This window comes from Lethenteron reissneri, chromosome 12, assembly GCF_015708825.2.
Source record: "Lethenteron reissneri isolate LAM-NWPU_2019-01 chromosome 12, ASM1570882v1, whole genome shotgun sequence".
Classification (NCBI taxonomy): domain Eukaryota; kingdom Metazoa; phylum Chordata; class Hyperoartia; order Petromyzontiformes; family Petromyzontidae; genus Lethenteron; species Lethenteron reissneri.
The window spans coordinates 13476733-13503630 of record NC_083790.1 but is presented as its reverse complement, the minus strand read 5'-3'; the positions used below and the strand labels follow the sequence as shown (position 1 = coordinate 13503630).

Here is a 26898-nt window from a genome sequence, read left to right as displayed (position 1 = left end):
GAGTGAAACACTTCGCGCACACGCCGGAGTGGGAAGAGTTCCTCTTATTGTCGGCGTCTCTCGGCGTCTCTCGCCCTCCTCGTCTGCCCCTGCTCCGCTGGCGATGTCCGCCTACGTGGTGACCGTGGCCACGGGCACGCAGTACTTCGCGGGTACCGACGACTACGTGTACATCACGCTGGTGGGAAGCAGAGGTCCACTGACAAGCACCTGCTCGACAAGCCCTGGTACAACGACTTCGAGAATGGCGCGGTGAGTGGGGACGGGCTCGCTCGCAGCCGCTTGCCGCTCGCAACCCGATACGGGGGGGTGGGTCTTTGTAGGCATTTGTGTCCGTATAGGTGTGCGTGTGTGTCTGTCCTTGCAGGTATAGCTGTGTGTGTAGCTGTGCGTGTGTGTCTGTCCTTGCAGGTATAGCTGTGTGTGTAGCTGTGCGTGTGTGTCTGTCCTTGCAGGTATAGCTGTGTGTGTAGCTGTGCGTGTGTGTCTGTCCTTGCAGGTATAGCTGTGTGTGTAGTTGTGCGTGTGTGTCTGTCCTTGCAGGTATAGCTGTGTGTGTAGTTGTGCGTGTGTGTCTGTCCTTGCAGGTATAGCTGTGTGTGTAGCTGTGCGTGTGTGTCTGTCCTTGCAGGTATAGCTGTGTGTGTAGTTGTGCGTGTGTGTCTGTCCTTGCAGGTATAGCTGTGTGTGTAGTTGTGCGTGTGTGTCTGTCCTTGCAGGTATAGCTGTGTGTGTAGCTGTGCGTGTGTGTCTGTCCTTGCAGGTATAGCTGTGTGTGTAGTTGTGCGTGTGTGTCTGTCCTTGCAGGTATAGCTGTGTGTAGCTGTGCGTGTGTGTCTGTCCTTGCAGGTATAGCTGTGTGTGTAGTTGTGCGTGTGTGTCTGTCCTTGCAGGTATAGCTGTGTGTGTAGTTGTGCGTGTGTGTCTGTCCTTGCAGGTATAGCTGTGTGTGTAGTTGTGCGTGTGTGTCTGTCCTTGCAGGTATAGCTGTGTGTGTAGTTGTGCGTGTGTGTCTGTCCTTGCAGGTATAGCTGTGTGTGTAGTTGTGCGTGTGTGTCTGTCCTTGCAGGTATAGCTGTGTGTGTAGTTGTGCGTGTGTGTCTGTCCTTGCAGGTATAGCTGTGTGTGTAGTTGTGCGTGTGTGTCTGTCCTTGCAGGTATAGCTGTGTGTGTAGTTGTGCGTGTGTGTCTGTCCTTGCAGGTATAACTGTGTGTGTAGTTGTGCGTGTGTGTCTGTCCTTGCAGGTATAGCTGTGTGTGTAGTTGTGCGTGTGTGTCTGTCCTTGCAGGTATAGCTGTGTGTGTAGTTGTGCGTGTGTGTCTGTCCTTGCAGGTATAGCTGTGTGTGTAGTTGTGCGTGTGTTTCTGTCCTTGCAGGTATAGCTGTGTGTGTAGTTGTGCGTGTGTGTCTGTCCTTGCAGGTATAGCTGTGTGTGTAGTTGTGCGTGTGTGTCTGTCCTTGCAGGTATAGCTGTGTGTGTAGTTGTGCGTGTGTGTCTGTCCTTGCAGGTATAGCTGTGTGTGTAGTTGTGCGTGTGTGTCTGTCCTTGCAGGTATAGCTGTGTGTGTAGTTGTGCGTGTGTGTCTGTCCTTGCAGGTATAGCTGTGTGTGTAGTTGTGCGTGTGTGTCTGTCCTTGCAGGTATAGCTGTGTGTGTAGTTGTGCGTGTGTGTCTGTCCTTGCAGGTATAGTTGTAGGTGTAGGTGTGTGTGTAGGTGTAGCTGTGTGTGTGTGTAGGCGTAGCTGTGTGTGTGTAGGTGTAGCTGTGTGTGTGAGTCTCATAGCACATGAAGAAGAGCCATTGACCTAATGTAGCAGGACCAATGCTTTTTACAGTATTATCGTGCTTGTTTATCCAAGAAAGCCTCACTGAGTCTCAAGACTTTTTTTCAAGAGGCGTTGTGCAGTAGAGGGTGATGTGGCCACTGCATATGCTCCCAATTGAGTGAATTCCACGTAATTTGTAGCATTTGGGTTGTTTGGCCAATACGAGTTACATTGTCTGGCGGGCAGAAGGAGGTTCGCTATGGGAGGAAACTGAAAATCTGAGAAAATCTATGCGGAACAGGGGAAGATACAAACTTCACGCAAAAAGGCACCCAAGTTGGGAGTCAACCCAGAAACCTCTTGCTGCCGCCATATAAATAGGGAAGCTGACAAAAGAGGAAATTCGAATTTCGCAAAGCCACTGTGGCGTCAGAGAGACACTGCACATCCTGGCTGCTGAACCTCAGATATCCTTACACCGAGTCGGCACGCACAGAGCATGGATTCATATCCCAGAGGCCCTAATTATACCGCATCAGCTGTTAGCAGGCACCTCGTCAGGTAGTCAAGGCTGCATGACATTGGCGGTGTGGCCAGCACAATACCCAGCCACCTTTGTCTCCCCAGTGTTGACGTTCTCTCGCCAGAGCAGCTACAGACTTGAGGCCGATCCTGCCCACGAGAGATTCAGAAGTTGACCCCAGGACACTGGGAAAGCACTGCAATTCGAATCGCAGTGCCACCCTCTGGTCTAGGGATCCAAGTAACTACAGTATATGCCGTGGAGTGGTGGCTCAGTGGTTAGCGCTGTGCTATTGTAGCGGACACTCTCCTCACCAACACGCCGAGATGGGGTCAGGGTTCCAGTCCGTTACTCACAGCTCCCTCCTTCATCCACCACTCTCTCTCCTGCCACCACTCCTCCGATGTCCCCTCGTATCCCCACGGTCCCCCCTCTCCCATTCCCTCCCCTCATCCCCTGTCACCTAATTTACAGCCACCAGTCATATATCGTCACACCTCGGACAATGTCGCCTCATCTCCCGCCACCAATCCCCTCTGTTCATCCCCGCGGGGTTACTCCAAGTGGTCATCTCGGTGCAGGGATTGACGTCAGCGTGTTGGGGGTAGGGGATGGTGATGTGGGGGCCGTCATGGGGGACTGTTACGCCAGCAATCACCTGAATAATATCCCCTGCCACAGCTGACATGCGTGGGCGAGCGATATCTGAACCGATTATTGGCCCCTATTCCTTCGCCAACCTGCACTGGCCCGCGTGGTGAAGTATGGTCAAACAGCCCCACATGATACACAGGATATGAGGAGGCCTTCTACCAGCAGTGAATGAACAAGGAAGTTGTAAATTATAATGTTTTATAACTATACTAAAATTATATATGTGTGCTTGTGAAAATATTGTAAATGGGGTTCACTGAACTGTTGAAATTACATTGAATCAATAGAACAGCGGCTGTCTTTCTGGGCCAATGTATCGCTGTACAATGTGTTCAGGCCAATCAAGTTGACTCCGATGCCAACTCCGTGTTTTCGCGATTGTGCTGCAGTGTGTCTCTCCGATGTGCTTTCCACGTGTTGCGTGTCTGACGTTTCACCCCACGTGGCTGGGAGCTTTTTCAGGAACTCAAGAGGTTCGCAAAATACATGGGAGAAGCAAATCACTTACGACTTCACCGAGCCTCATCAGCCTGTTAAATAATTACCGGGTATCCCACACAACCCACTCACTGGTCAACCTACTGTTGCCAGGTTCCCACTTGGAAACGGTGGGCGCCACGGAGACGAGATGTTAACTACCTCGCCTGGTATACAGGAGGTCGTGGGTTCAATCCTGACTCTGATAATTGCTGTATATTTGGAGTTTTCATGTTCGCGTGGATTTTCCTAAGGGTCCTCGGGATTTCCCTCCACATTTAGAATCAACGTGCTTTTCAGAGTATTTGGCTGCTATACATTTGCATTCAACAAGCCACTGCGTTGAGCTATCATTTGTGGCCAGGTCGCTTCTGAAAAAGAGCTATACAGCTCATTGGGCCTTTACCTGGTAAAAAATGTAAAAAAGTTTAAGTTTAGTATCGTTAGTACTTGGTACATTTAAAAAAACTCGCACCATTTGTTTCAACTGCCGCTTCGGGAGATCGAACCGGCGACCAGTGGGTTGCGAGCTCCAGCGCGCCGACCGCTGCGCCGCTGCTCATCTCATCGTGCCTGTGTCTGGTCCCGGCATTCCCTGCTGGCCCCCTGTGTTCCCCGCAGCCGTTTGGGGGGGGGGCTCTTTTGCATGTCCAGCGCTCGTAACAAGCGTCCGTGCCATAGGTGGACTCGTACACGCTGGAGGCCGAGGAAGAGCTCGGGGACATCCTGCTCGTGAAAATTCAGAAGCGCGGTTTCATCTTCGGCGACGATTGGTACTGCAAGTACGTCCACGTGAAGACCCCGAAGGGAGAGCACATGGAGTTCCCCTGCTACAGGTGGTTCATCGACGACAAGGAGATCGTGCTTCGCGAGGGCAAAGGTCGGTGCCGCGCGGAATTCTCATCACCACCATAATCGTCATCACAGTTGTGATTAATACTACGCTCGTTCGAACAAGGTAGCCTCACCGAACGTCCTGACTTTTTCAGGAGGCTCCCGCCAAGTTTTTTTCCAGGATAGGGCGATGATTGCTGTGTGTTTTCCAAATGAGTAATTTTCGAGGCGGTAGTCCAGCGCTGTGGGGGGCAGCGAGGGTTGGTGGATCGCACAGATGTTGTGCAACTCCCTTCCCGCGGGCGTCGAGGGCGCGCCATACCCTGGTTCTCCAGAAGAAGGTGATTACAGCAAGTGTTGCCTTATTTACATTTGTTCCAGCTGTATGATGTCTCATAGCGTCGCCCTCTCGCATGCATGGGCTTTCTCCGGGTGCTCCAGTTTCCTCCGACATGTCTAAACACTCATTTAATTGAGTTAAAACATCAGACTATCTTTGCTCCTCCATGTGTTGCAGATTGTGCGGTGGAGTGAGATGCAGTTTGCATGAATGGTGCTGCAATATAAACGCTTTGATTTAAAGAAAAAAGTGGTACTTGGTGCGATTCCTATTTGTTTTGGGCTATACCACATGCGGAGGCGAGATGTTAACTGCCTCTCTTGGTATACAGGAGATTGTCGGTTCATTCCTAGCTCTGATGCCTGTATATTTGGAGTTTCCATGTTCTCCCCGTGGTCACGTGGATTTTTCTCCGGGTCCTCTAGTTTTTTCCTCCACATTTAGAAAATGGGTTTAGAGTATTTTGCTGCTATAAATCTCCAAATAAGCCACTTCGTTGGGCTATCATTTGTGCCCAGGTCACTTCTAAAAAAAAGAGCTATATAACTCAGTGGGCCTTACCTAGTCAAATAAAAAGTTTTAAAATAAAGTTTTGTATTTATGCCAAAATTCTTGCCATAAACCTCCACCAACTGACAATATTGTCACATTTACAAAGATATTATTTGTACATGGCCAAAGTAGATTTCCAATTCTTAGGTGTTTTCGGTAAAGTCACGTAGGTAAAACATCAAAATTAATAAAAATAATAAAATAAAAATAAATATCACGACGTTTATTTTTATTTTATTATTTTTATTAATTTTGATGTTTTACCTACGTGACTTTACCGAAAACACCTAAGAATATGATTCCTTGCAGTCACGAAAGCTTCAAGTCTAGAATTAGATTTCCAATTCTGAACAATAAAACGCCTCCTCCTCACCCGTGGCTTGAGACTTCTCACGACTGAATTTTACACCAACGTACCTCGACATTTCACTCAAACCTCTTTGAGCTTCATCAGCTTATGAACTCGGAAATCGAGTGAGGCTGCATGACCAGTGTGACTCTGCTCTTGAAGTACCCGCCGTGACATCACCAACTTGCTAAGGAATGGCTCATCTCCACTGGTTTGTAGTTGGCTACATTATCAGTTGGTTAAAGGGTTGATGCACGGCGTGCGGTGTCTGTGTGCAGCCCGACTAGCGCATCAGGACACGCTCCAGGTGCTCAAGCAGCAGCGTCTGCGCGAGCTGGAGGAGCGGCAGCAGCTCTACCGGTCAGCACCGCCTCCTCTCGCGCGCTTACTCACGAACACAGCACCCGCTGCGCCGCCACACGACGGCAGGGAACCGGTGACGCTCGTGGCAAGAAGATACTGGGTTCAATTCCCGGCTCAGGCACCTTTCTGTGTAGAGTTTATATGTTCTCCCCTGTTCTGTACAGTGTGTGAGTGTGTGAGAGTGTATGAGTTGAGACTTGGTGAGACTTTCCTGGGTAAAACAGCATAAAAATAACAATAATCAGGGTCAGAACTGTTGGGCTATGTGATACGGTAGGAAGGTGTCCTCTGTGAACATTGTGGGACCTGTTCAGTGCGAAACAATGTTGTATATGTTGGATTATCAAATTTTGATAAAAACAATAAAAATTCATGAAATTGCAAAAAATGTGCAAATCGCATAAATTATGTTAATGTATGTAATTATATGCATAAATTATGATAATCACGGAGATAATCGTAGTAATTTATGCGAATGCTTGCGATTATGTTAATGTTTGCAGTTATGATAATTAAGCTTAGTTTCGTTTATCCAGAGTTGTATCAATCAGGATGACACGATTATCATTGATTAAACATTTACTGATTATCTTAGTGTTTTTATTTTATGTTAGGTCTCCAATTTCATATCTCATCGCAGGATACAGCTGTTATGAATAAGACAGTTTTGCATGGACTTGGAAGAAACACTCGAGATACTTCTGTGTTAACAATTTTATTCTAAACAAACATGTGACATTCTAGCATGCAAAGGCAAAAAGCATACGTCAATCGATTCATTGGCTAGATTATGCAATTAACGAACTGAAGGCTAACATTCTTCTAACAATCGTAATTTCTACTTTCCCACCAGACATCTCAGTAGTTCCCCCATGTATCGAGCACAACCGGCGACTGGCGGAGTTTTAAAACAGGCATGCAACGATATTCAAATGAAGGCAATACAGGCAACTTATTATGCCCCAGAGGCGAAAGTATACGTCAATAGATTCATCGGCAAGTATAAAATTCTTTTAACGAAATGTTTGAGACAAGGGTGGGTGGGTGCGTGTTGGTGAGAGAGCGCTGCTTTGATTAATTCTTCGACGAGACTCTTTGACAAGAAACCGGTTTGACAAGATATTCTCTCTCTGTAACGTGTCGATTTGTAATGAGGATTTCGAGAGTTTTAGTTTGCCTCGACGAATCTATTGGTCGCCTATGCGATGAGCGAAACAAAAATAAAAAGGCAAGGAAAATAACTTCACTCTTATAACCGACGGACTCTTAATCACTCGATGGGCCACGATTCCTCACGGCCAGCTGATGGTTCATGTAATTGGTATTTAGTCTTCTGATAATTGACTAGGGTTGATACGATGGTATGGGTGGAATAGTCTCTTAGGTAGGTTCGGGACGTCGATGCGTGCGTGTGTGGGTCTATGAGTGGGGAGGGAGTTGTGGATACGAACGACTTTCGGAGAAGGTCCCTCTCGCTCGAGCGTGGCTGCGGTGAGCGGCTCGCTTTCCGACTCTTCCCTCGGCTGACACCCGTACGGTGACTGACGGCGCGGCAGTGCTCGTTTGCGCGGGCCGGCGGGCACCTCGGCTTGGCGACAGGACGAAGGGTGAAGCTCGTTCACTCGTGCGCGGCAGGCGGGCACCTCGGCTTGGTGATCGGACGAAGGGTGAAGCTCGTTCACTCGTGCGCGGCAGGCGGGCACCTCGGCTTGGCGACAGGACGAAGGGTGAAGCTCGTTCACTCGTGCGCGGCAGGCGGGCACCTCGGCTTGGTGATCGGACGAAGGGTGAAGCTCGTTCACTTGTGCGTGGGCAGGCGGGCACCTCGGCTTGTCGATGCACGTCGCTACCCCGCGAACATCGTCATTCTGGATGACGGAAGAGCTTCTTCGTTGGCGGCGACGAGAGGAGATGGAGGCCGGAGCCCCGGAGAGATGTGGGGGCCCTGGTGATCTGTGGGGGCCGGAGTCCCAGAGAGATCTCGTTTGAATGGATTTGCCTCGGCTTATATCGGGAAAATCCACTCAGTTTTTCCGAGTTGTTCAAAGGCCAGACCATATAACTTTTTCGTTGTGGGGGTGGACACATCTGCGTCCGTGTGCCGTGTGTGTGTCCAACCGTGTGTGTCGTGTGTGCTTTATTGGAGGAAAAGTTTCTTCAAAAGACACAGATGCCCGCAATAATTCTGGGAGGAGGGGTGGGGGCTTCCTCGCGAACCGGCGTCACATGAGTCATCAAACTAAACCAGACCGACAATTCGCGTTCGTACCGAGGTTCCAAAATCATAATCCACGTTTTTGATTATGAATAATATTGGTCGCGAAAGCCTACGCGTTAAGCGATTTCTATAATCCCTTCCCTCGCTCTGGGCGTTTATCCTTTGTCTCACACAGCTTAAGTTGTTTTTGGTTTGGAAGTTAAAATGCGACTCATTTGGCTGCTTAGTATCATTGTGATTTGATTGCAAGTGACTCAAGGTATGCCGTAGCCGTGTTCACGGTATTTCCATCGTAGTTTGATCTCCCTATGGGGAAATGTTATTTGCTCACGTGCGCAAATCTTGCTGTCCGTGCTGCGGGGAGACAAAGACGGCTGTGCTCCACCGCGTGGAGCACACTGCGCGTGTGTTTTATATTTTTTTTAGAGGCACTGTTAATTCCCTTTCTCGAGCCGTCGCTCGCTCGCCCCGAACTTTTATGAGGGTCATTTCCTGGCTTTGTGTGTGTGCTCCGTGGCCGTGCCTCTCGGGAAGACAAAGACGGCTGTGAGCTGCTCGCTTCCCCTGGAGTGTTGCGTGTTGGTTAATTATGATAGACTTCTCCGCCCTTAACTCTCCTAGGAGATCCACTCTAATTTCGTACTTATTATTTGACTTCTTGTTATTATTTAAGCTGATATCCCGGGGCTAGGGAATTAGTTTTTTTTTGGAGCGGCCCTGACTGCCATAATTATTCTTTGATGCTTCGGCCCGTATTCGTAGAAAATTATTAAAGGTAAATAATGTCAGTATTAAATTAACAAATGAGGATTCACGACCCTGGTGCAGACTGTAGTCTGGTTTCCAATTGGAGCGAAGATAGATAATGTTTGCTTAATCTTCATGGCTAAGTTGGTAACTTTGTTTAACTAACATGACTCAAAAACCCGTCTGTGCATTCTTGTTGCCAATGCTGTATTTTTTAGCCGTTAAGAATATAATTATATCTTCCTCGTGGCGCCTGTTGTTTTGTATTGTGAGGGGGGCTTTTCGAAGTTTGGGTGTTATCCTCACCCCCGCTTGCAATTCCCCCCTCCCTTTTTCCTCTTGTGTGAAATTAGGGGAGTTTTTATGACATTTTATTGCTATCTCTTTCATGATTTCTGGCATTTGAAGCGAGGTGTGTGTGCATCTGTTGTCCGTGGAAGTGGGGAAACGGGTTTTTCGCTCGTCTTTGGTTGCTCCCAAGTTGCCCCGTGTCTATTAAAAAAAATAGATATGTTGGCAGAATTATTCTTAATATTAATTTTAAAAAAGGGTATAGATACAACAATATATCTGTACAAAATCTCATTCAGTCATGGAATTAAAATACGTCAGTCCATGATTACAAACACCAGAACACATTTATGCTATATAAAGAATAGTTAAATTATAAAACTGTTGCTGTGACTCGTAATTTGTAAATCTCTCCGAGTGAAGACGCTCGTGCGTGTGACTAAATCCGAAAGCCTTCGCTCACGGCACGCTCCCTTCGTGCGCAGGTGGCAGGAATGGCAGCCTGGCTTCCTGGGCAGCATTGATGTGGCGCGCCACAGGGACCTGCCACGGGACATCCAGTTTGACAGCGAGAAAGGAATCGACTTCCTCCTCAACTACACCAAAGCGTACGTCGCGTTGCGGCCACGCGGGCACGGTCAGGGCACGACCGGGCACGGAGACTTTGGGCCTGCTGGAGTTTTATCACGCGACAGATTGGCACGGGCCCCCACGCACCCCTCGCACGTGAGCAGCTTGAAGATGGTGGCAAATCATACTGGAAGCGAGAGTTGTGGGGGGGGGGGGGGGCAGCACTCGCACCACAGATAACGCGCGAGTGCCCCCCCAAACTCACACGCCCCCCTCCGCACTGCCCACCCCAACCTCGTGGTTGCTGCGGGCTGATCATGCTGCACCTGAAATAGTGCCAGGGAGAAAGGCGTTTTTCGCGAGCCATAAGCAACTTGAGAAAAATATTTGGCTGCAAAAAAAATTAAGGGCCACAGATTCATAAAAAAAGAGAAATTGTGGTGAGGCAAATATCAGCTCAAAACAAATGGAAGTAGAGCAAGTCGATGTATCTCCATCTGTTTCCATTTGTACAGGGAAAGAGAATTACTTCCCTGTTACGCGTGGGCTTTCTCCAGGTGCTCTGGTTTCCTCCAACTTGTGTAAACACTTCTTGATGGTGTTGGCAAAACATCCCAACGGTGGACCACAGAGCTGGGGCACCTGTTTAAGGAATTCTGCCCCACATAAGGGGCCGTCCATAAATGACGTCACGCGATTTTGGACGATTTTTGCCCCCCCCCCCCCTCCTCATCACACGGCGTCACAAAAAGTCAGACCCCCCCTCAAATATGACGTCACAAAGCTCTGCCCCCCCCCAAAAAACATTTTCATTTTGAAAATAAAACATGCTTCAAATCGCTTTAAACTATTGTCATTGTAGTGCGTATTTAATGTGGCACTGCACACTGATGTTGTAGGAGAAAACATTTATTTAAAAGGAGGCGCTGGAAAGCTTAAATTTAGCATACAATTTACTTGAAAATATTCAACGTCTAACTAAAACTGCAGATGTTCAGAATATTATATTGAAATTATCTTATATTTATAAAATATTAGAAGTAATTATAACTATAAAAAATACTTGAAACTTTGTAGTAGAACGAAGCAAAATGGAGAGTACAATTAATACAATCACATATTCATTCCACAGAATGAAAAGCCCTGGTAGAATCAAAATGTTTAATAACAATCATTAAAAAACATTTCCAAATGTATGCTTCTCCATTCTCCCATGGAGAAGCAAAATGCTCTTCCATGGAATAAATAAAAGGTGACCTTAGTAAATTTAAATAATCAAATAGTTAAAAAAGAAAAAGTCGTGTTGTTAGAGCAATTATATATTTATATAAAGTTGCGCATTTTGATGTGACGTCGCATTTCTCAAATCCCCCCCCCCCGTCACAGATCGTCACGAATGTCTGACACCCCCCCCCCCCCCCCGGTACATGACGTCATTTATGGACGGCCCCGAATGAATGAACGTGTTGAACTTGTTAATTTGCATATGGTTTTGTGTTCCTCTGTGAAGGATGGAGAACCTGTGTGTCAATCAGTTCATGCACATGTTCCAGTCGTCCTGGAGTGACTTTGCCGACTACGAGAAAATCTTTGTGAGAATAAAAAACACCATATCTGGTGAGACCTCTCTTCATCAGGGGCACACAAACACCACGGACATTTGGAAACGGCTGACACATTTTATTGTAAACATTTTATTCAGCTGCCATTAGTCGACGAATATCAAAATCAATTGTTGTACTGTACTATGCTCCAATCTCTACACTCCCCAACGTCACTGACTCGCATGGACCAAACTCGTGAAACAAGTTTATTAAGTGCAGCCCGTCAACAAGCTGGCCTGCTAACGCAATGCGTCAAACTCCTAGCCTATCAATCTGCAACCTTGACGAACACCCGCGACAAATATCAACCCATCCTCATGTCTTACCACTTATGTCTACACAGAGCCAGAAACACAGCAAACGTATTATTCTTAAGCAGCCCACATACCAAATAAAGTGCACGTTGTGACCTGGTTAAATTAAATTGCGTCTTAGCCTGCAGGTTGCGACTGTATTACGCTCCGAAATGCCGCAACGGGAACCCGCAAACACTTCTCAGCAGAGGCTGTGCGCGCGTCACAGGCGAAGTCGACAAGCTCCAAGTCTGCACGTGGTCGCTAGGGGTGACGTCAGCAATCCCACCGCTTCAGCCAATCAACTGCCAGGAACATAACTCCCATACAACATGGCCGCCGTGAAGTCACTCACGCAACATGGCCGCCGTAAAGTCACTCACGCAACATGGCCGCCGTGACGTGTTGCTTGGCTGAGGGAAACACTTTTAAAATCATACTTGTTAACCCCTTATCAGTGCCCTACCTTATACTGGTAGGAACCTCCTGGTTACACCAGCCCACAGGGGATTATTGTGTCCGTCGTGCAGGGAGGGGCTGGGTGGGGAGGGATTGGGTGGGGAGGGTGGGGCTGGGTGGGGGGTGGGGAGAGTGGGGCTGGGTGGGGAGGGGCTGGGTGGGGAGGGGCTGGTCACCCCGTGGTGCCCTTATAAAACTCAACGTGTAACCTACTCACGCCGGCTTGTGCCCGCCCTCACAGTCGGGAATATTTGCGGAATACACCACGCCGCCGTTGACCCTGCAGGCCATTGACCGAGCAACCCAACGTTCCTACCAGCTCCCTCCGCAGGGATGTGTTTACAGACCAATTCAGACCTTACTGGTCACCCCGTGCCCTTATAAATCTCAACGTGCATCCTACAAAGTTCCATCGCCAGGGAGAAACACAAACAGATAAAACATTCTGTTGCCCGTATTGAAACGACCGTACCGGCGTATGGACCTCAAAACTCAATTTCCCTGTACAAGAATACGGGTAAACCGTATGGGCTGACAGGTATTAATTGTATGCTATTAATTATTAACACAACATTATTATTGATGCCAATCAAATGTATTTTTAAATAATGTGCACGAAATAACAGCAGTCCAGGGTTTGCTCACATTGAATCATTGCTGCTGGGAGACATTCACTCCCCAAGGGGCCGGTGGCTTCTTGTTGTGTGCGGATCTTCTGCCGGAACATCCTCAGTGGAGTCTCCACAGCGGCGATTGTGTCGCGTGGACCTCGCACGCTCCGTGTGGAGTCGCAGTGCAGGGCGCATTCACTTCCCAATGGGCTCTGGGTGAAGGCGCAGACCTGCAATCTCTTGCTCATGCCACTGCTGCGGAAGTCCATTTGCTAGAGGGAGTCCAAGGATGGCCGCTCAAGAGGTTAATGTGTTGGCCTACTCGTCCACGCTGGCCACACATCTCGGGAACAGATGGGAACTGGGGTAGGACTTTAAGATAGAATCTAACCAGCGACTCGTGGATTAAGATTTTAGTGTGCGAACCATGGACACCACGTATATTGAATAATACACAGTGTGCGGCACTGCATCTCTCAGCCTTATCCAGACCACTAGCACAAAATAACTGAGGCCAATTTGTTGTTTAGACCACCGACTCAAAGAGTGGAGAAAATGTGCCCATCCCAACAGATTTGAATCATTTAGATGACAGCGACACTCCGCGTGCTGTGGCGTGGTAACTCAAAGGGCGGTGTTGATTGAACGTGTGCCCGCGCGTTTCCAGAGTATGTCATGAAGCACTGGCAGGAGGACTTCATGTTTGGATACCAGTTTCTGAACGGCTGCAATCCCGTCGTCTTCAAGAAGTGCACCGAGATCCCCGAGAAACTGCCGGTCACTCACAAGATGGTGGAAGCGTGTCTGGAGCGCTCCATCTCCCTGGAGGAGGAGGCAAAGGTGCGTGGGTGACTGCAGCACAGCGGCCACCATCGCCAACGCACATCGTGTCACAGTCATTCGTTGTTGTTGTTGTTTACGGGCAGACCTCGACTTACGAGCGGGTTTTGTTCCTGTGACCCGTTCGTTCGTAAGTCGACGGTTCGTAAGTTGAAACACAAAAATATACTCCATTTATATGCACATACGGTCAGTTATAAAATGTGTTACGGTTCAACAAAAAAGGGAAGCAGTGTTAAATTCATAAGTAGAATGATTTTAGATATGCATCTAACACTATAAGAAAATACTGTATAGTAAATCAAACATAAAATAAAGTAACACACACTTTCACACACGCACACACACAAACACTCCCAGCACGAGGCTGACTCGTTCCATCTCACGGATGATCTCTCCGCTGATCATCCGTTCCACGGTTCAGTTTGAAAGTGCGAGTTCGTGTTTTAAGTCGATGGGTTTTTAGTAGAAATTCGAGGACTGCCCGAATTGTGCTCGTTTACTTATGGGATGCCTCACCGAGTCTCAGGTCTTTTTTCACAATGTTCCTGCCAAGTGTTTTCACAGTAGGGGGTTGCTGCTGCTGTGTAAACCCCAATTGAGTGACTTGCAGTTAAACATTATTTTTAAGGTTTACAAAATGTAACCAGTCCCAGCAGGACAATGGCGCGTGTAAACGACAATAGATTGCCAGTGAGATAACAGACAGTTACCAAACGAATTGTGAGGCTTGTTTATACCCAGCAGGAAAGCCTCTCCTGGTTCTCGAGACTTTACTTCAGGAGGGCCTCCTGCTTAGTTTTTGCAGTCAGGGGTGATGTTGCTGCTGCCGCTGCTTCTGTATGTAATCCCAATTTGTGTAATTTTCAACATTGGGATGTTTCTTTGGTTCTTTCGGTTAAGTCACGTCTAGACGTGACTTAACCGAAAGAACCAAAGAATAATTCCTGCAGTCACGAAAGCTCCATAATTAAGATTGGGATGTTTGCCCAATGCCAGTTACACTGTATGGTTTTTTTTTGCTTTGGGAAGAAACTGCAGAACCCAGCGGAAGCCCATGCAGAACAGGGGGAGACAGAGATGATATACAAACTCCACGGAAATAGGTGCCCGAGTCAGGAACTGAACCCAAGGGCGTCTTGCTGTGCGACACAAGCATTAGGCGCCACCCTCGTCCCCATAGGTGTCATAGTCGACTGCACTAATTGACACATTGTTGTGTAATTGTACTGCGTGGGATTCCGCAGTTCTACACAGCTGCCCGGTGTGATTTCTGGTCATACCATGCACTGTTCGGCATAATGTACGACGTTTCGCTCCACGCTCTGGGAGTTGTTCCTCTTGGGAAAGGGTCGCATGTCGTGCGTCGGGATCACTTGGTGGCCCATGCTTGCGTGCTTTTCAGCAAGGGAATATCTTCATCGCCGACTACAGCATCATGGATGGAATCCAGGCCAATGCCACTGACCCGTGCACGATGCAGTACGTGGCGGCGCCCATCTGCCTCTTGTACAACAACGTCAACAAGAAGTTAGTTCCCATCGCCATCCAGGTGAGGGGGACACCATCTCCTCTCTACATCACGCTCCCGCTCAGACACTGAGCTCCTTCAACTGTAACGATCTCCCAGATGTACTAAAACATTCTACCAGTCTCAACTCGTTTAAAGCATGGCACAGGCGACTCTCACAGCTGGAGTGGCGAGATGTTACATCCCTTGCCTAGCATGTTGGTGAACTTGGGTTCGATCCCGACCCTGGCGATGCCTGTGTGCATGTTCTCTCCGAGGTGGCGTAGATTTTCTCCAGGTCCCCAGTTTTGCCCCACACATTTAAAAACATGTGTTTAGGTTATTTGGCTCCTATAAATTCCCACATATGACACTTCGATGAGCTATTATATGTGGCAAACCTACTGGTGGTTGATTTTGATAACGTTGAAGTGTTGTGTAAAACTAATTATTACTGGCCAAGACTGATTAGATAATCCATTGAAATTGAGAGAAATAGAAATAACTTTAATCGCTCTGACAGCGACAGGCTTAGTGCAGCCTGGAAGCGTACTATTAAATAATACATAGTACAATTCCTTATAGGGAAACACATACTAATTAACTGATTACTAACGTAGTATATAATTACAATAACACACATTGCAACTAATTATTAATCTACTACTTATTACTAATCATAATACTTAACTGATTACTAATCTATTATATACCCCCCCTCACCTTTAATTTCTGCACTTGATTGGTTATAGTAATTGGGTTCAGTTAAATAATACACATTAACACTAATTACTAATCTACAACAGCCTCATGCCTGCAAGCCGTGACTCTCGGGTGGGAATCTCCTCGGCCTGTTGGCTGTTGCCTGTTGGCTGTTGGCTGTTGCCTGTTGGCTGTTGCCTGTTGGCTGTTGCCTGTTGCCTGTTGGCTGTTGCCGCGGCCGCGAGGGCAGCGGGCAGAGCTCCCGCGGGCTCCGCACAGACGGCCCCTTCCTTGGCAATGGAGCGGAAATCATCGCTGCCCCGTTCCTGCTTTTCGCAGAAATTAAGCCACTTTTGAGTTGTTTTGGGCCGTGGGGATTGCTTAGGCACAGGTTCCCTCCCAAGCTGGTGTGAGGACCACCACTGTTCCACGCCATGGATGCCCAATAATTGCGCGGGTGGGGTGGCGTTGTGGTGACACGCGAGAGGGACCTGGGTTGGATTCCCGACTTGGGCACTTTCTGCGTGCATTTTTGAATGTTCTCCCCCCTGGATTTTTTGGTTTCCTGCCACAGCAAAATAAAAACCAACGTTAACTGGTATTGGCCAAAAATGCCAATGGTGGAACATGAGCTGCACATTATTTAATTGGGATTGGCACGTAGAAATATCGCCCTCTCCTGCAAAAAAACTTGGCAGGACCCTTCTTAGATGAGTTGAGACTCAGCAAGGCTTTCCTGGGTAAATAATCAAAATACATAAATCTGTAACAGCAGTATTTCTCTTCCTGTAATCCACAATGTTTACATGCACTGGTGAGCCACGGATATTTTAAATAATCATCGATAGCAATGTAATTAAAGTCATTTAAGAATGATATCATTTATTCTATTCACAGGTATCTTACGACTATAATTCAATTTGTGGTACGTACTTTTATACAAATATTTCTGCTTGAATATTTCTGCCCAACAGCTGCAGCAGACCCCAGGCTCAGACAACCCCATCTTCCTGCCAACTGACTCCAACAACGATTGGATGTTGGCCAAGATGTGGGCGAGATCCTGTGACTTTCACGTGCACCAGACGGTGTCCCACTTGCTGCACACACACCTCATCTCCGAGGTGTTCGGGATCGCCATGTTCCGACAGCTGCCGGCCGTCCACCCCATCTTTAAGGTGCCACGCTGCTAAACGCACCGAGACGACTTGTTGTTGTGTGCTGCCACCACGGTCGCGCGCTTATCCGGTGCCAGGCACGTGATGATGATATAGCCGGCCAGTGAATAGACCACGGCATGCCATGGTGATGATGTGTCCCAGTGTGTAACCTTGGCGTAGCCTCCCATGGTGCACGGCTCTGCTACTAGGAGCCCACAGACCAATAGGCGCTCTACAGTCTGCATCTCACCGCAGTCACACAGGCCAGTGTATGTTGACTCTTGACCTGCTGATTCGCATTCCAGGTGAGTGGCTGGGTGGGTGAGTGTGTGAGTGGGTGGCTGCTGCTGTTTTTTGTGTAAGTCCTGGTACACCTCACTGTTCGGCCTCGTTAAGTCGATGCGCTGCGAGCATCAACTAAACGAATGGACAGATAATAATAATAAGCTACGCAGCACCACAAGTGGTGCAGAGAACCGCGGTCCCATGGAATTTGTAAATGCGCGTTGCGGACCCGTGCTTGCCTGTGGATACTCAACACTTCCAGGCCGCAATTCGTAAATTGGGAAACAGATAATAAACCGTGTGCACATGATTTTCCGCGGTTGGCAAGTCCGTGTTTGGCGAGGGATTGCTGTATAACTCCTTACTCGTTGTGCTCCCCATACCATGCACGCAGGATTGTGTCTGTGTACACTGGTACGCATGCAAACGAGTCTCCAGACGCAGTGCGGCTGTGTAAACAAGTGTCATAATAAATAATAATACATCAAAGCCGTTAAGAAACAAACATTCTGGCCTCGAATTGCAACAAGCAGCAGCAGCATCAGCTGGTTGTGTGTGAAGGAGGTGCCGGCATCGACCTGCAGCGGAGCATGCACTTGTCTCTACAGCTGCTGGTGCATCACACGCGCTTCACCATCGCCATCAACACAAAAGCCAGGGAGGAGCTCATCTGCAAGTGTGGCCTCTTCGACAAGGTAGCGACGGGGGTCTGCGCATCCTACAGCCCACCACAGTCCACCGACGGGCAGGCTCCCCGCACCTCCACCATCACCGCTCCACTTGCGAGCTCGCTCGCGGGCGAAGGCCGAGCAGTTTGAGCGAAACTTGACGCTACGTTGATGTTGAATAAAGTCGTAAGAATTCTCAAACCACTTTTGAGGAGGAGCTCTTTTGGTGAGAACTTGATCATTACATTGGCACTCGTAAATAAGCATAAGTGTAGCAATCGTGTTGGGTGGTAGAGGGCTCGTGACAATCATTTTGGTATAAAACTACTGCTGTACATCGCCTAACCCAAACACAAATATGGGTTAGTCGCATTCCACTTACCACAAAAACATCTGGAATCTGGACACGAGCAAGCCGGGAATTGGGACCATGCTGGGAAAGGCGACCAACAACACAAATAGACAAAACCGCTCTGGCCGGAACGTGCGCAATGAGCGTGGCGCTCACAGCGATGGCTCTATTGCGCTACATCGCTCCTCTAAATCACTTGCAAGCATTTGAGTTCCTGTTATAGCCATTTAACTTCTTTTAAAATTCATTTAGTTTACTTAGAAACTACATACATATACAAAAAGGTGATAGCGCAAACAGGTGATCACCAGGCGATGCGATCCGGGGTGAACCTGTTCCCTTGGATGCTCCCGTCGCCCACGTGCTCCGCGACTGCTCTCTGGGAGATGTTCACATCGAAGTTGCGTTTGTTCTATGGGACCTTTGCTTCCAGTGTTAAGATGATGATAAAAATAAGACATGGCAATAGAGGCTGTCTCTGGTGTAGGCCAATCAGTTTCAAGGACAATGCACACATTATCTAAGCATGTTTGTTTGCATGTTTTATCACAAATAAAAACTAATAACTGTTTTATTTTACCAGGTAAGGGCCACTGAGCTATGTAGCTCTTTTTCAAAAGCGACGTGGCCACAAATGAGAGCTCAATTAAGTGGATTATCCTCACGTGGAAATTGATTGCAGCCAAATACTCTAAACGCACGTTTCTAAATGTGGCGGGAAAAACCGAAGGACCTGGAGGAAAATTTACGTGACTGTAGAGAGAACATGCAAATTGCAAATATACAGCAGGCGTCAGGGTCAGAATCAAACCCACGAGACCTGGACACCAGGCGAGGTCGTTAACATCTCATGCAGACTTAATGCTTTGTAATAGGTGTTTATTTGGTGTTATAACATTTTTAATACCTCCTGTTTTATTACCAAAAATCTTTTTCTTCTCTCAATTGATTAAATGTTACATTTTATATATCAGTTGTGCAAATAACTATTTTAGCAACCATCCTGATGATGTAAACAGATTATTTGGTTATTCTGCTTTTCCAGTGATGCAGACACTCCTCTGATTTGCACGGTTGGCTACGTACGGTGTGAAAGAAGTTCAACATACATACAAACTTTTGCCAATAAGACTTGCCTTAAAAGAAAAAATATATCATAGGCGACGTTTTCGGCAATGGCCATTTTTATTTGTATGTGCCATGGAGAAGGTCCATGGCTGGAAATGTCATCTATTCAATATTTTTCTTTTAAGGTCACACACACCACAGTGTTTCTGACAAACGTGTTGAGTTTTTAAACACTGCATTCCTGTGCTAACACCGTCTGCGCCCTGCGTGTTACAGGCGAATGCAACAGGGGGAGGCGGCCACGTGCAGCTCGTGCAGAGGGCTGTGAAGGAACTAAGATACGAACATCTGCAGTTTCCCAAGAACATCCAGATGCGTGGCGTGGACAGCGAGGAGAACCTTCCCTATTACTTCTACCGCAAAGATGGCCAGCAAGTCTGGAACTGCACGGCACAGTAAGGGCGATATACACGAGGCCGAACCGGCGTCATTACCATCAGATCTTCTCGATCCTGGAGTACGCATCGCACCTCGCGCATTTCCATAATTATCCTCAGCACCGTGGGCTGTCACCGCGAGCAACAGCGTCGTATCGTACCCCACCGAGTCCAGTTGTGGAGCATCGTGGCTCATAAATCAAATACAAACTGTAATAGACACTGATAGCCAATTGCAAGACAAATAAATCATGGACGCTTCGCCTGCAGCAAAGGGATACATGGTCCATGGCAGTATGTGCCATCGCTTTACCATTCCTACCCACTACTCACTCATTCCCAGGTGTGCATTCTTTCATGAGTTCATGAATGCAGAGACTCCAACCTGGATCCCTCAATTTGACATTTGAGCCGCGAGGGAATTCCTCTCCCTGACAATGCTGCTGCTGCTGCTCACACAGCGGGTCGGTGTGACGCCACTTCACTCGTGGTGATCACGCGGTGTGAATGTGAAGAGCAGTGAATAGAGGAGTGCGGTGGCGCGCGCAACGCAGCGCGGTGGTGGCGATGCACGTTCGCCTGTAATCCAGTTCCGTGGAGGCAGTGAGGGTTGGTGGATCACCGCACAAATGTTGTGAAACTCTCTTCCCGTGGCTTTCAAGGTGCCATACTCTGGCTCCCCAGAAGAAAGCAGTGCAGCAAGTGGACTAATCGCCATCTGTTTCCATCTGTATGGGGACATAGCATTGCCCCCTCCCATGCGTGGGTTTCCTCCCACTTGTATAAACACTCATCATTCATTGGCTGAAAACAACTTAACAAAAACCTCCTGCAAAAGTCCGACGACTCAGTGTGGCTTTCCTGTGTAATTCATTAATACAAAAATTACGAAAAATTCCCAAACTTCTGTTGTCCATCTGTTAACTTCCCTCCACCCCCACCCCCCACTCCAGAATCTTTTGATTTATCTCATCGATCTCTTAAGTCCCCCTCGTTTTCCCATTCAAACCCGCTAGGCAATCAAGTGGCCCTTAGCCAGTCCGGACATTAAAGCCGAGTGATCCAATCAGGGCTAACCAGGCTCTGCACACCGCTGGTGAAGACTTCCTGCGCCACTTAAAGTGACAGAGCTGGTGAAGACTTCCTGCGCCACTTAAAGTGACAGAGCTGGTGAAGTTGCTTGCGGGCGGGCGGGTCTCATTAGGTGGGGATCGCCTCTGGGCGTCCCTGACACATGCAAAGCATGATGGGAGTTGTGCCCTTCTGCTGCTTATGAGCAGCACCTGCGCGTGCTGTTAAATCTCTTGAGCTGGTGGTCTAGACAAGGCAGAGAGCATTGCACATGTGATGTGGCTGTCACATAGCAGGCACACGTGGCCAATGGGTGGGCGTTATGCCTCCCTGCTGGGTGTTAGCAGCGCCTGTGCATGATGCTACTGATATTTGTGTCTGGCCTGCGCTCGTTCCCCTCCTGCGATGGGGTTTGTCATCATGAACACAGAGGGCTGGGTTTGCATAAAGCCGAGTGTACGTTGCAGGTTTGTGAAGGAAGTGCTTGCCGTCTACTACCCCGACGACAAGACCGTCAAAATGGACTCTGAGGTGCAGGCCTGGATCAACGACATCTTTGTCTACGGGTTCCGGAACAACAAGGATTCAGGTAGACGGAGCTCTCTGCAGCGTGATTCGTAGTGTCGACAGCAAATACACACGTTGTGCACGGCTCCTTTCTCCTCGATTGCATGCACAGCGATCATCGCCCCTTTACTGGCAGACTCATGCCCATTTTTAGGCCAGCTGATAAAATCACCTTTTGATCAGGGACAGATACCACCAGGGGGGGGGGGGGGTCCCTTACAAATGTGTTGAGGTGAGATGTGATGCAAGTGACCTATCACGTATACGGCGCTCCGAAACATCCTGGTGTAAAGGAGGGTGACGATCAGACGCAAGTCATTCCTTACTACAATCCATATCGCTGCATGCGATCGTCAATCACGATGCTTCGACGCATGGCCCAGACCTTCTGGAGGGTTCCAGGAGGGGGCGTGGTTAAGGGCGGAGCCGGGCAGGTGGCACGTGGAGGTCGGCCCAGGACCTCCTGGAAGGTTCTAGAAGTTGGCGCGGCCGAGGGCGGAACCAGGCCACGCTGAGGGGCATAAAAGGGAAGCCCCGAGGCTGAATCAGGGCTGTCTACAGATGGAATGGAACCCGAGGTGCTACGTCTTCGTCTCTGGCGTCGTGGGTCGGACAGCTTGTTGGCTACTTTGACCCGTAATTAGTTATCCCGTGTGTGAACAGTGTGTAAGATATATAGTGTAGAATAAACGTTGTTGCCAATGGCGGAACCAGTATTTTCAGGTAGAGGGGGAAACCCCTCCAGCAATGAAAAATTATAGGAGTTGTTAGTAAGGACTTGTCCCTTGCTTTTTATTCAACACATGTGCGGCGATGGCGCGGCCATCGATCGAGGGTCAAATTCGAACCGCGTTGTGATCGGCATCGCGCTCGCTGAAGGTGTTGATGCCTTCAGGGAAGTCGTGTCCTGTATACGCAACTACGCACAATTCTGTAAGTCACTTATTACTGCTTTGCCATTACTTATTACCAATTATGGACTCAGACTATTGTTCTATCGTCTCATAGAGTCCCTGGCACCTAATAATATGCTACACCGTGGCAGTGGGGGTCGCAAAATGCCGATTTACTACTAATAAACCCCAATGATCCGATCGAAATTAGGGATTTCGATCGGATCATTGGGGAGGCACATGCCACCCCCCCTCCCCCACACGCTCCGCCAGTGGTTGTTTCCTCCTAAAAGTGTCTCACAAGTGACTCACTACATATGTACACGTGTAACTTTTGCTAAATATTGGGGTATATTGCTGTGGATACAAGTGCCACGTTGGCGTGTTGCAGGAATCCCCCAGTCGTTTGAAACACTGGAGGAGCTGGAGTTGTTCATCACCACGGTGATATTTGCAACATCAGCGAATCATGCCGCTGTCAACTTTGGGCAGGTGAGAGCTGTGCACGAACATTTCTGGCAAAACATTTTACTGCACGTAATTAAATACCGAGTGGTCCCAAAGAACCACTTGGTATTACATTTCTTCTGGGCTCACTGACCCAGTGCTTAGCATTAGTGGTTCATTTGGACTTCTTTTAGGCAAGGTCTTTAGCAGTTATTTCTTTTGAGAAATTGTTGCACATCAGTTATAAAATTCGTGTGAAAGTTAAACTAAAAATTGTTGACAGTCATTGTTCTCATCATTTTCATTGGCAATGCTGTTGTAAAGGACAGATGTCAAACTCTCCGTATATTTTCACTGATCTCACGTAAATCTCTGTACAAATCACATTCATAATCCACATCCCACACGACACGAGCAGTGCCGATGCGCTTACTCGATTTGCTTGGCCACGTTGCCCAGCGGAGTACCATAGCGTCGCTTCCAGCAGTGTGGCTCGGGTGGCTAAATTGATGATTTATTCGGGTAAGGGTGTTGAAGGACAGCGCCGTCCTACGACGCAGGTTGATGAGCTCGATGGGTTCTGTGGGACACTGCAGTCGTTATTGTGCATCCATTTGTGAGTGTCGGTGGGGCAGGAATGCGCTGCTCCAACCCGTCTCATCCGCTTTGCAGACCGAGCGTGATTGGTTGGCTCGACCAGCAGGTGGAGTGAGCGTGCCGTCACCATTCACGGCCCCAAATTCCAGTCAGCCTTCTCCCAGCTGCTGATTGGTCACAGGGTATTTTGTGCAATGGAGCTCCACCCATTCCACAGGGTGAAATGTGGCAAAAACTATCACGTGAATTTGGTTGAATTAATTTTGCCAAGTTACCGCACAATGCTGAAATTAAGAAAGTGTGCGGAGTCAAACTCCACTTGATCAGGTCCACGGTATTGCCGTTGTGTTGTGCGTTCCCAGTACGACTGGTATTCCTGGATCCCGAACGCCTCTCCAACGATGAGACAACCTCCACCGACTGAGAAGGGAGTGACAACCATGGACTACATCATCGCCAGCCTGGCTGACCGCGGTCGCTCCTGCTGGCACCTTGGCGCAGTCTGGGCCCTCAGCCAGTTTCAGGAAAATGAGGTGGGTGGGAACTTTACCATGACAACTCATACGAAATCAGGAGAGTTGAACATTCAACATTTTAAAAAATCCAAACAGCGTATTCTCCAGATTATTAAGATGCTCTGGAAAGTAAGATGCACCCTAAATTTGTGTCTGATGTAAAAATATTGCACACGCAGCGACCAGGTTATAATACGCATCCAAAGTGTGTCGTACAATCCAGTATACAGTTTCACATTCTGGCTGTGCCATCAGCCCTGGGTCTGTAAAAACACTGACAACTTATCCAAATAATTCTCACTGACAATTTCTGGACCATCTTGACAGCTGTTCCTGAAAAAAGTCACAAAGAGGGTTACCATATATGCTATGTTGTGTGGCCACCAGTCAGATTTGGTGCAATACAGAGGTCGCCGGCACGATCTCCTCGCGTGGCAGTTCGAGCAACTGTGCAAGTTCATGAAATCCCCACCGCCTGTGTGTGCCCAGTCAGTCGATTGGCAGGCCACGTGTGGTGGAATAAAGTGTGGGCATTCCCACCTCTTCCAAGATGGTCTGTCCATTGTGGAAGAGTAGGCCAAAATACCCACTCGAGGGGATCTCGAGAGCGGTCTCCAGTGGAGGCCCTTCCACCAGCAGAACACCTCAAATTAGCACGGTTGGCTATGTACGGTGCAAAAGAAGTTCAGCATACATACAGTGGGTGTTAGCAGGCAATTGCAGGGCTGCATCTTTACCTCTTGCCTTTGCTGCAGTATTATGAAGATAAAACTTGCACTGAACCAACATCATGGGCACATCTGCCATCTATAAATGTCTCACTGGGGTCAGTGGGGAATTTTTAAAAGTACTTTTTCAATTTTCTTTCATTTCCAGATTTTCTTGGGTAATTACCCCGACCAGCACTTCACAGAGATGCCAATCCTGGAGGCCATCGCGAGGTTCAAGGTGCGCCTCCAGGAAATCACCTCCAGCATCACGGAGAGGAACCGGGGGAAGAAGCTTCCCTACTACTACTTCTCTCCAGACCGCATCCCCAACAGCGTTGCCGTCTGATGGCAGCCTCACCGAGGGTCGCCACCTTGCCTAGCTTTCATCCGGACAGTCCAAGAATTGGCATCTGTGTTCGGGCCGCGGGAATTGTTGTGTTGTTGAACTTTCTTATTAATATCATCTAGAGGACAGTTTTGATAGACCTTGGTGCTGGCTGAGCAATACGTCTGGGTTTGGCCTACAGTGGCAAAGGTGGCAACCCGAGTCCCATCACGCACGGCACACACCGTGGCTAATTCAAACGTAACGTCCATCAACTGAAACAATTCTCACCGTTCATTCTAGACTTGAAGTTTTCGTGACTGCAAGGATTAATACTCTTGGTTCTTTCGGTAAAGTCAAGTCGGCAGAGAAAATAAAACAAAACACGACGTTTCGGGCGCAACACAAGCGTCCGTCATCAGGCGGGGACAACCACAGCGAGAACAACCGCTGAAGTGATGACTGTGACAAGGGATTATATAGCTGAGGGGGGGAACCAGGCTGAGTGTGGGGGCGGGGCGTGGGCTGGAGCAGAGCGGCAAGGGTGGTCCTAGAGCTCGACCTAAAGGGCGACCTCCAGCTGTGACACGTTGGGGGGGTGGGTTGGAGAAATACTCTGCAGGCTCGAAACACTGCACGGCAAATTTCCAAGTGAAAGAACCAAGAGTATAATTCTCACCGTGACATTGTGCAACCACTGAATATATATACAGTACGAGCTTCACTACCCGGGTTCGCCCCAGACTTGGATTCTTGTCTTGGATTATTACACGGCCTACGCGGAGGGTGGGGGGGGGGGTCAGCAGGCACACTGCGTGACGCTGCCGCATGCGGGTGACATCACAGATGTGACGTCACCACTCACTTGCCGTGCAAAATATATCCATTATTACGCCCCCCCCCCCTCTAAATACAAAAGTCTATTTTTATACTTTTTGCATTGTGTACAGCCTGGAAGCTACCCACATGCCAAATTTGTTGCATGTCGGGAAGTATGCTAAACATTTCGAACAGACACACATATTAACAGATTTCCCTTTTCTATATCAATAGATGTGCCTGGCGTAGTTACGTCTCATGCAGACAGCACAGTGGCGGCTCATGGTAACCTCTACCTCGAGGCCCAACTTCCCCTCCCAGCATCCATCACGCAGTGGCTGAATTTACTTTATTGGACTGCATAATAATAATGCAAGAAAATAAGAATATGCAACTATACATGAAAACAAATATAATTTCCTTTTTGATTTATAGAAAATGCTGTTTTACTTGCTTCATTTCTCAATGTTCTAACATAAAATTGTCAAACTAATTTACGGACGAGTCGATTCCCTTGTTAACCTTACGCTCTTCGTGTGGCTGATGTTGATTTAGAGCAGCAGATAAAATGTTACTTTGGAGTGGTTGAGCCAAATAACTGTGTCAGAAATAGCGGGGTGGTGCAACCGCTGTGATAATGCCTCCATCGTCTTTGTGATTTGGGAAGTCGTTCGATGTTCCATGGTTCTGTTCTGGGAGACCACAGTCGCTGCACACAGCGGGAAGTTCAACATTGTTCACTTGTGCTTCAAGTGTCTGTGGCCTCATAAGCTTCGCAGTAGGTCGAAGCTAAGGATCTTCGTATCGTTGATTCTTTTACGAGGTGTTTGTGACTTCTTGTGAACTCCATTCGGATTTTTAAGCATCATTGGGGTTCAAGCTGCATCGTTGAAGGTTTAAGCGTTTAGGTCAAAACTGTTTGGACGACATCAATCGGTGGTGAGGGCTGCTGTTGAAATCCTGGTGGATGGGGAGAAGTTTGGTCTGAACCAAGCACGTGTTTTGTAGCTAGAATCTGATATTTGTTTGGTGTTTATGTATGTGACATATATTTAGCATCAATTGTGTCAATGAAAAATCCAATACATTCACCTTAAAAGGAAATATGTAACACGCAACATTTTGGGCAATGGCCATTCCTCATCAACCGTTGCACCACTGCCAACGCGGCATAACCAAATAAAAAAATTTATCAATGGCCTCATCTAGATTTGAAGTTTTCGTGACAGCAGGGATCCATACTCTTTGGTTCTTTCGGTAAAGTCACGTGGGTAGAAAAT

The 26898-nt window shown here is 48.1% G+C and overlaps 1 protein-coding gene across 1 annotated transcript; it reads left to right on the top strand.

Annotated features, from left to right (window-relative positions):
* Positions 1-26810, top strand: LOC133341923 (polyunsaturated fatty acid 5-lipoxygenase-like). The gene is given in 15 exon segments (XM_061550762.1): positions 1-194; positions 197-252; positions 4103-4301; positions 5775-5856; positions 9601-9723; positions 11196-11302; positions 13320-13492; positions 14898-15044; positions 16679-16882; positions 17758-17844; positions 19514-19692; positions 21213-21334; positions 22597-22697; positions 23612-23782; positions 24641-26810. Coding segments are annotated over 15 exon segments (2022 nt in total). The 5' UTR covers positions 1-103; the 3' UTR covers positions 24821-26810.
* The last annotated feature ends 88 nt before the right edge of the window (positions 26811-26898 follow it).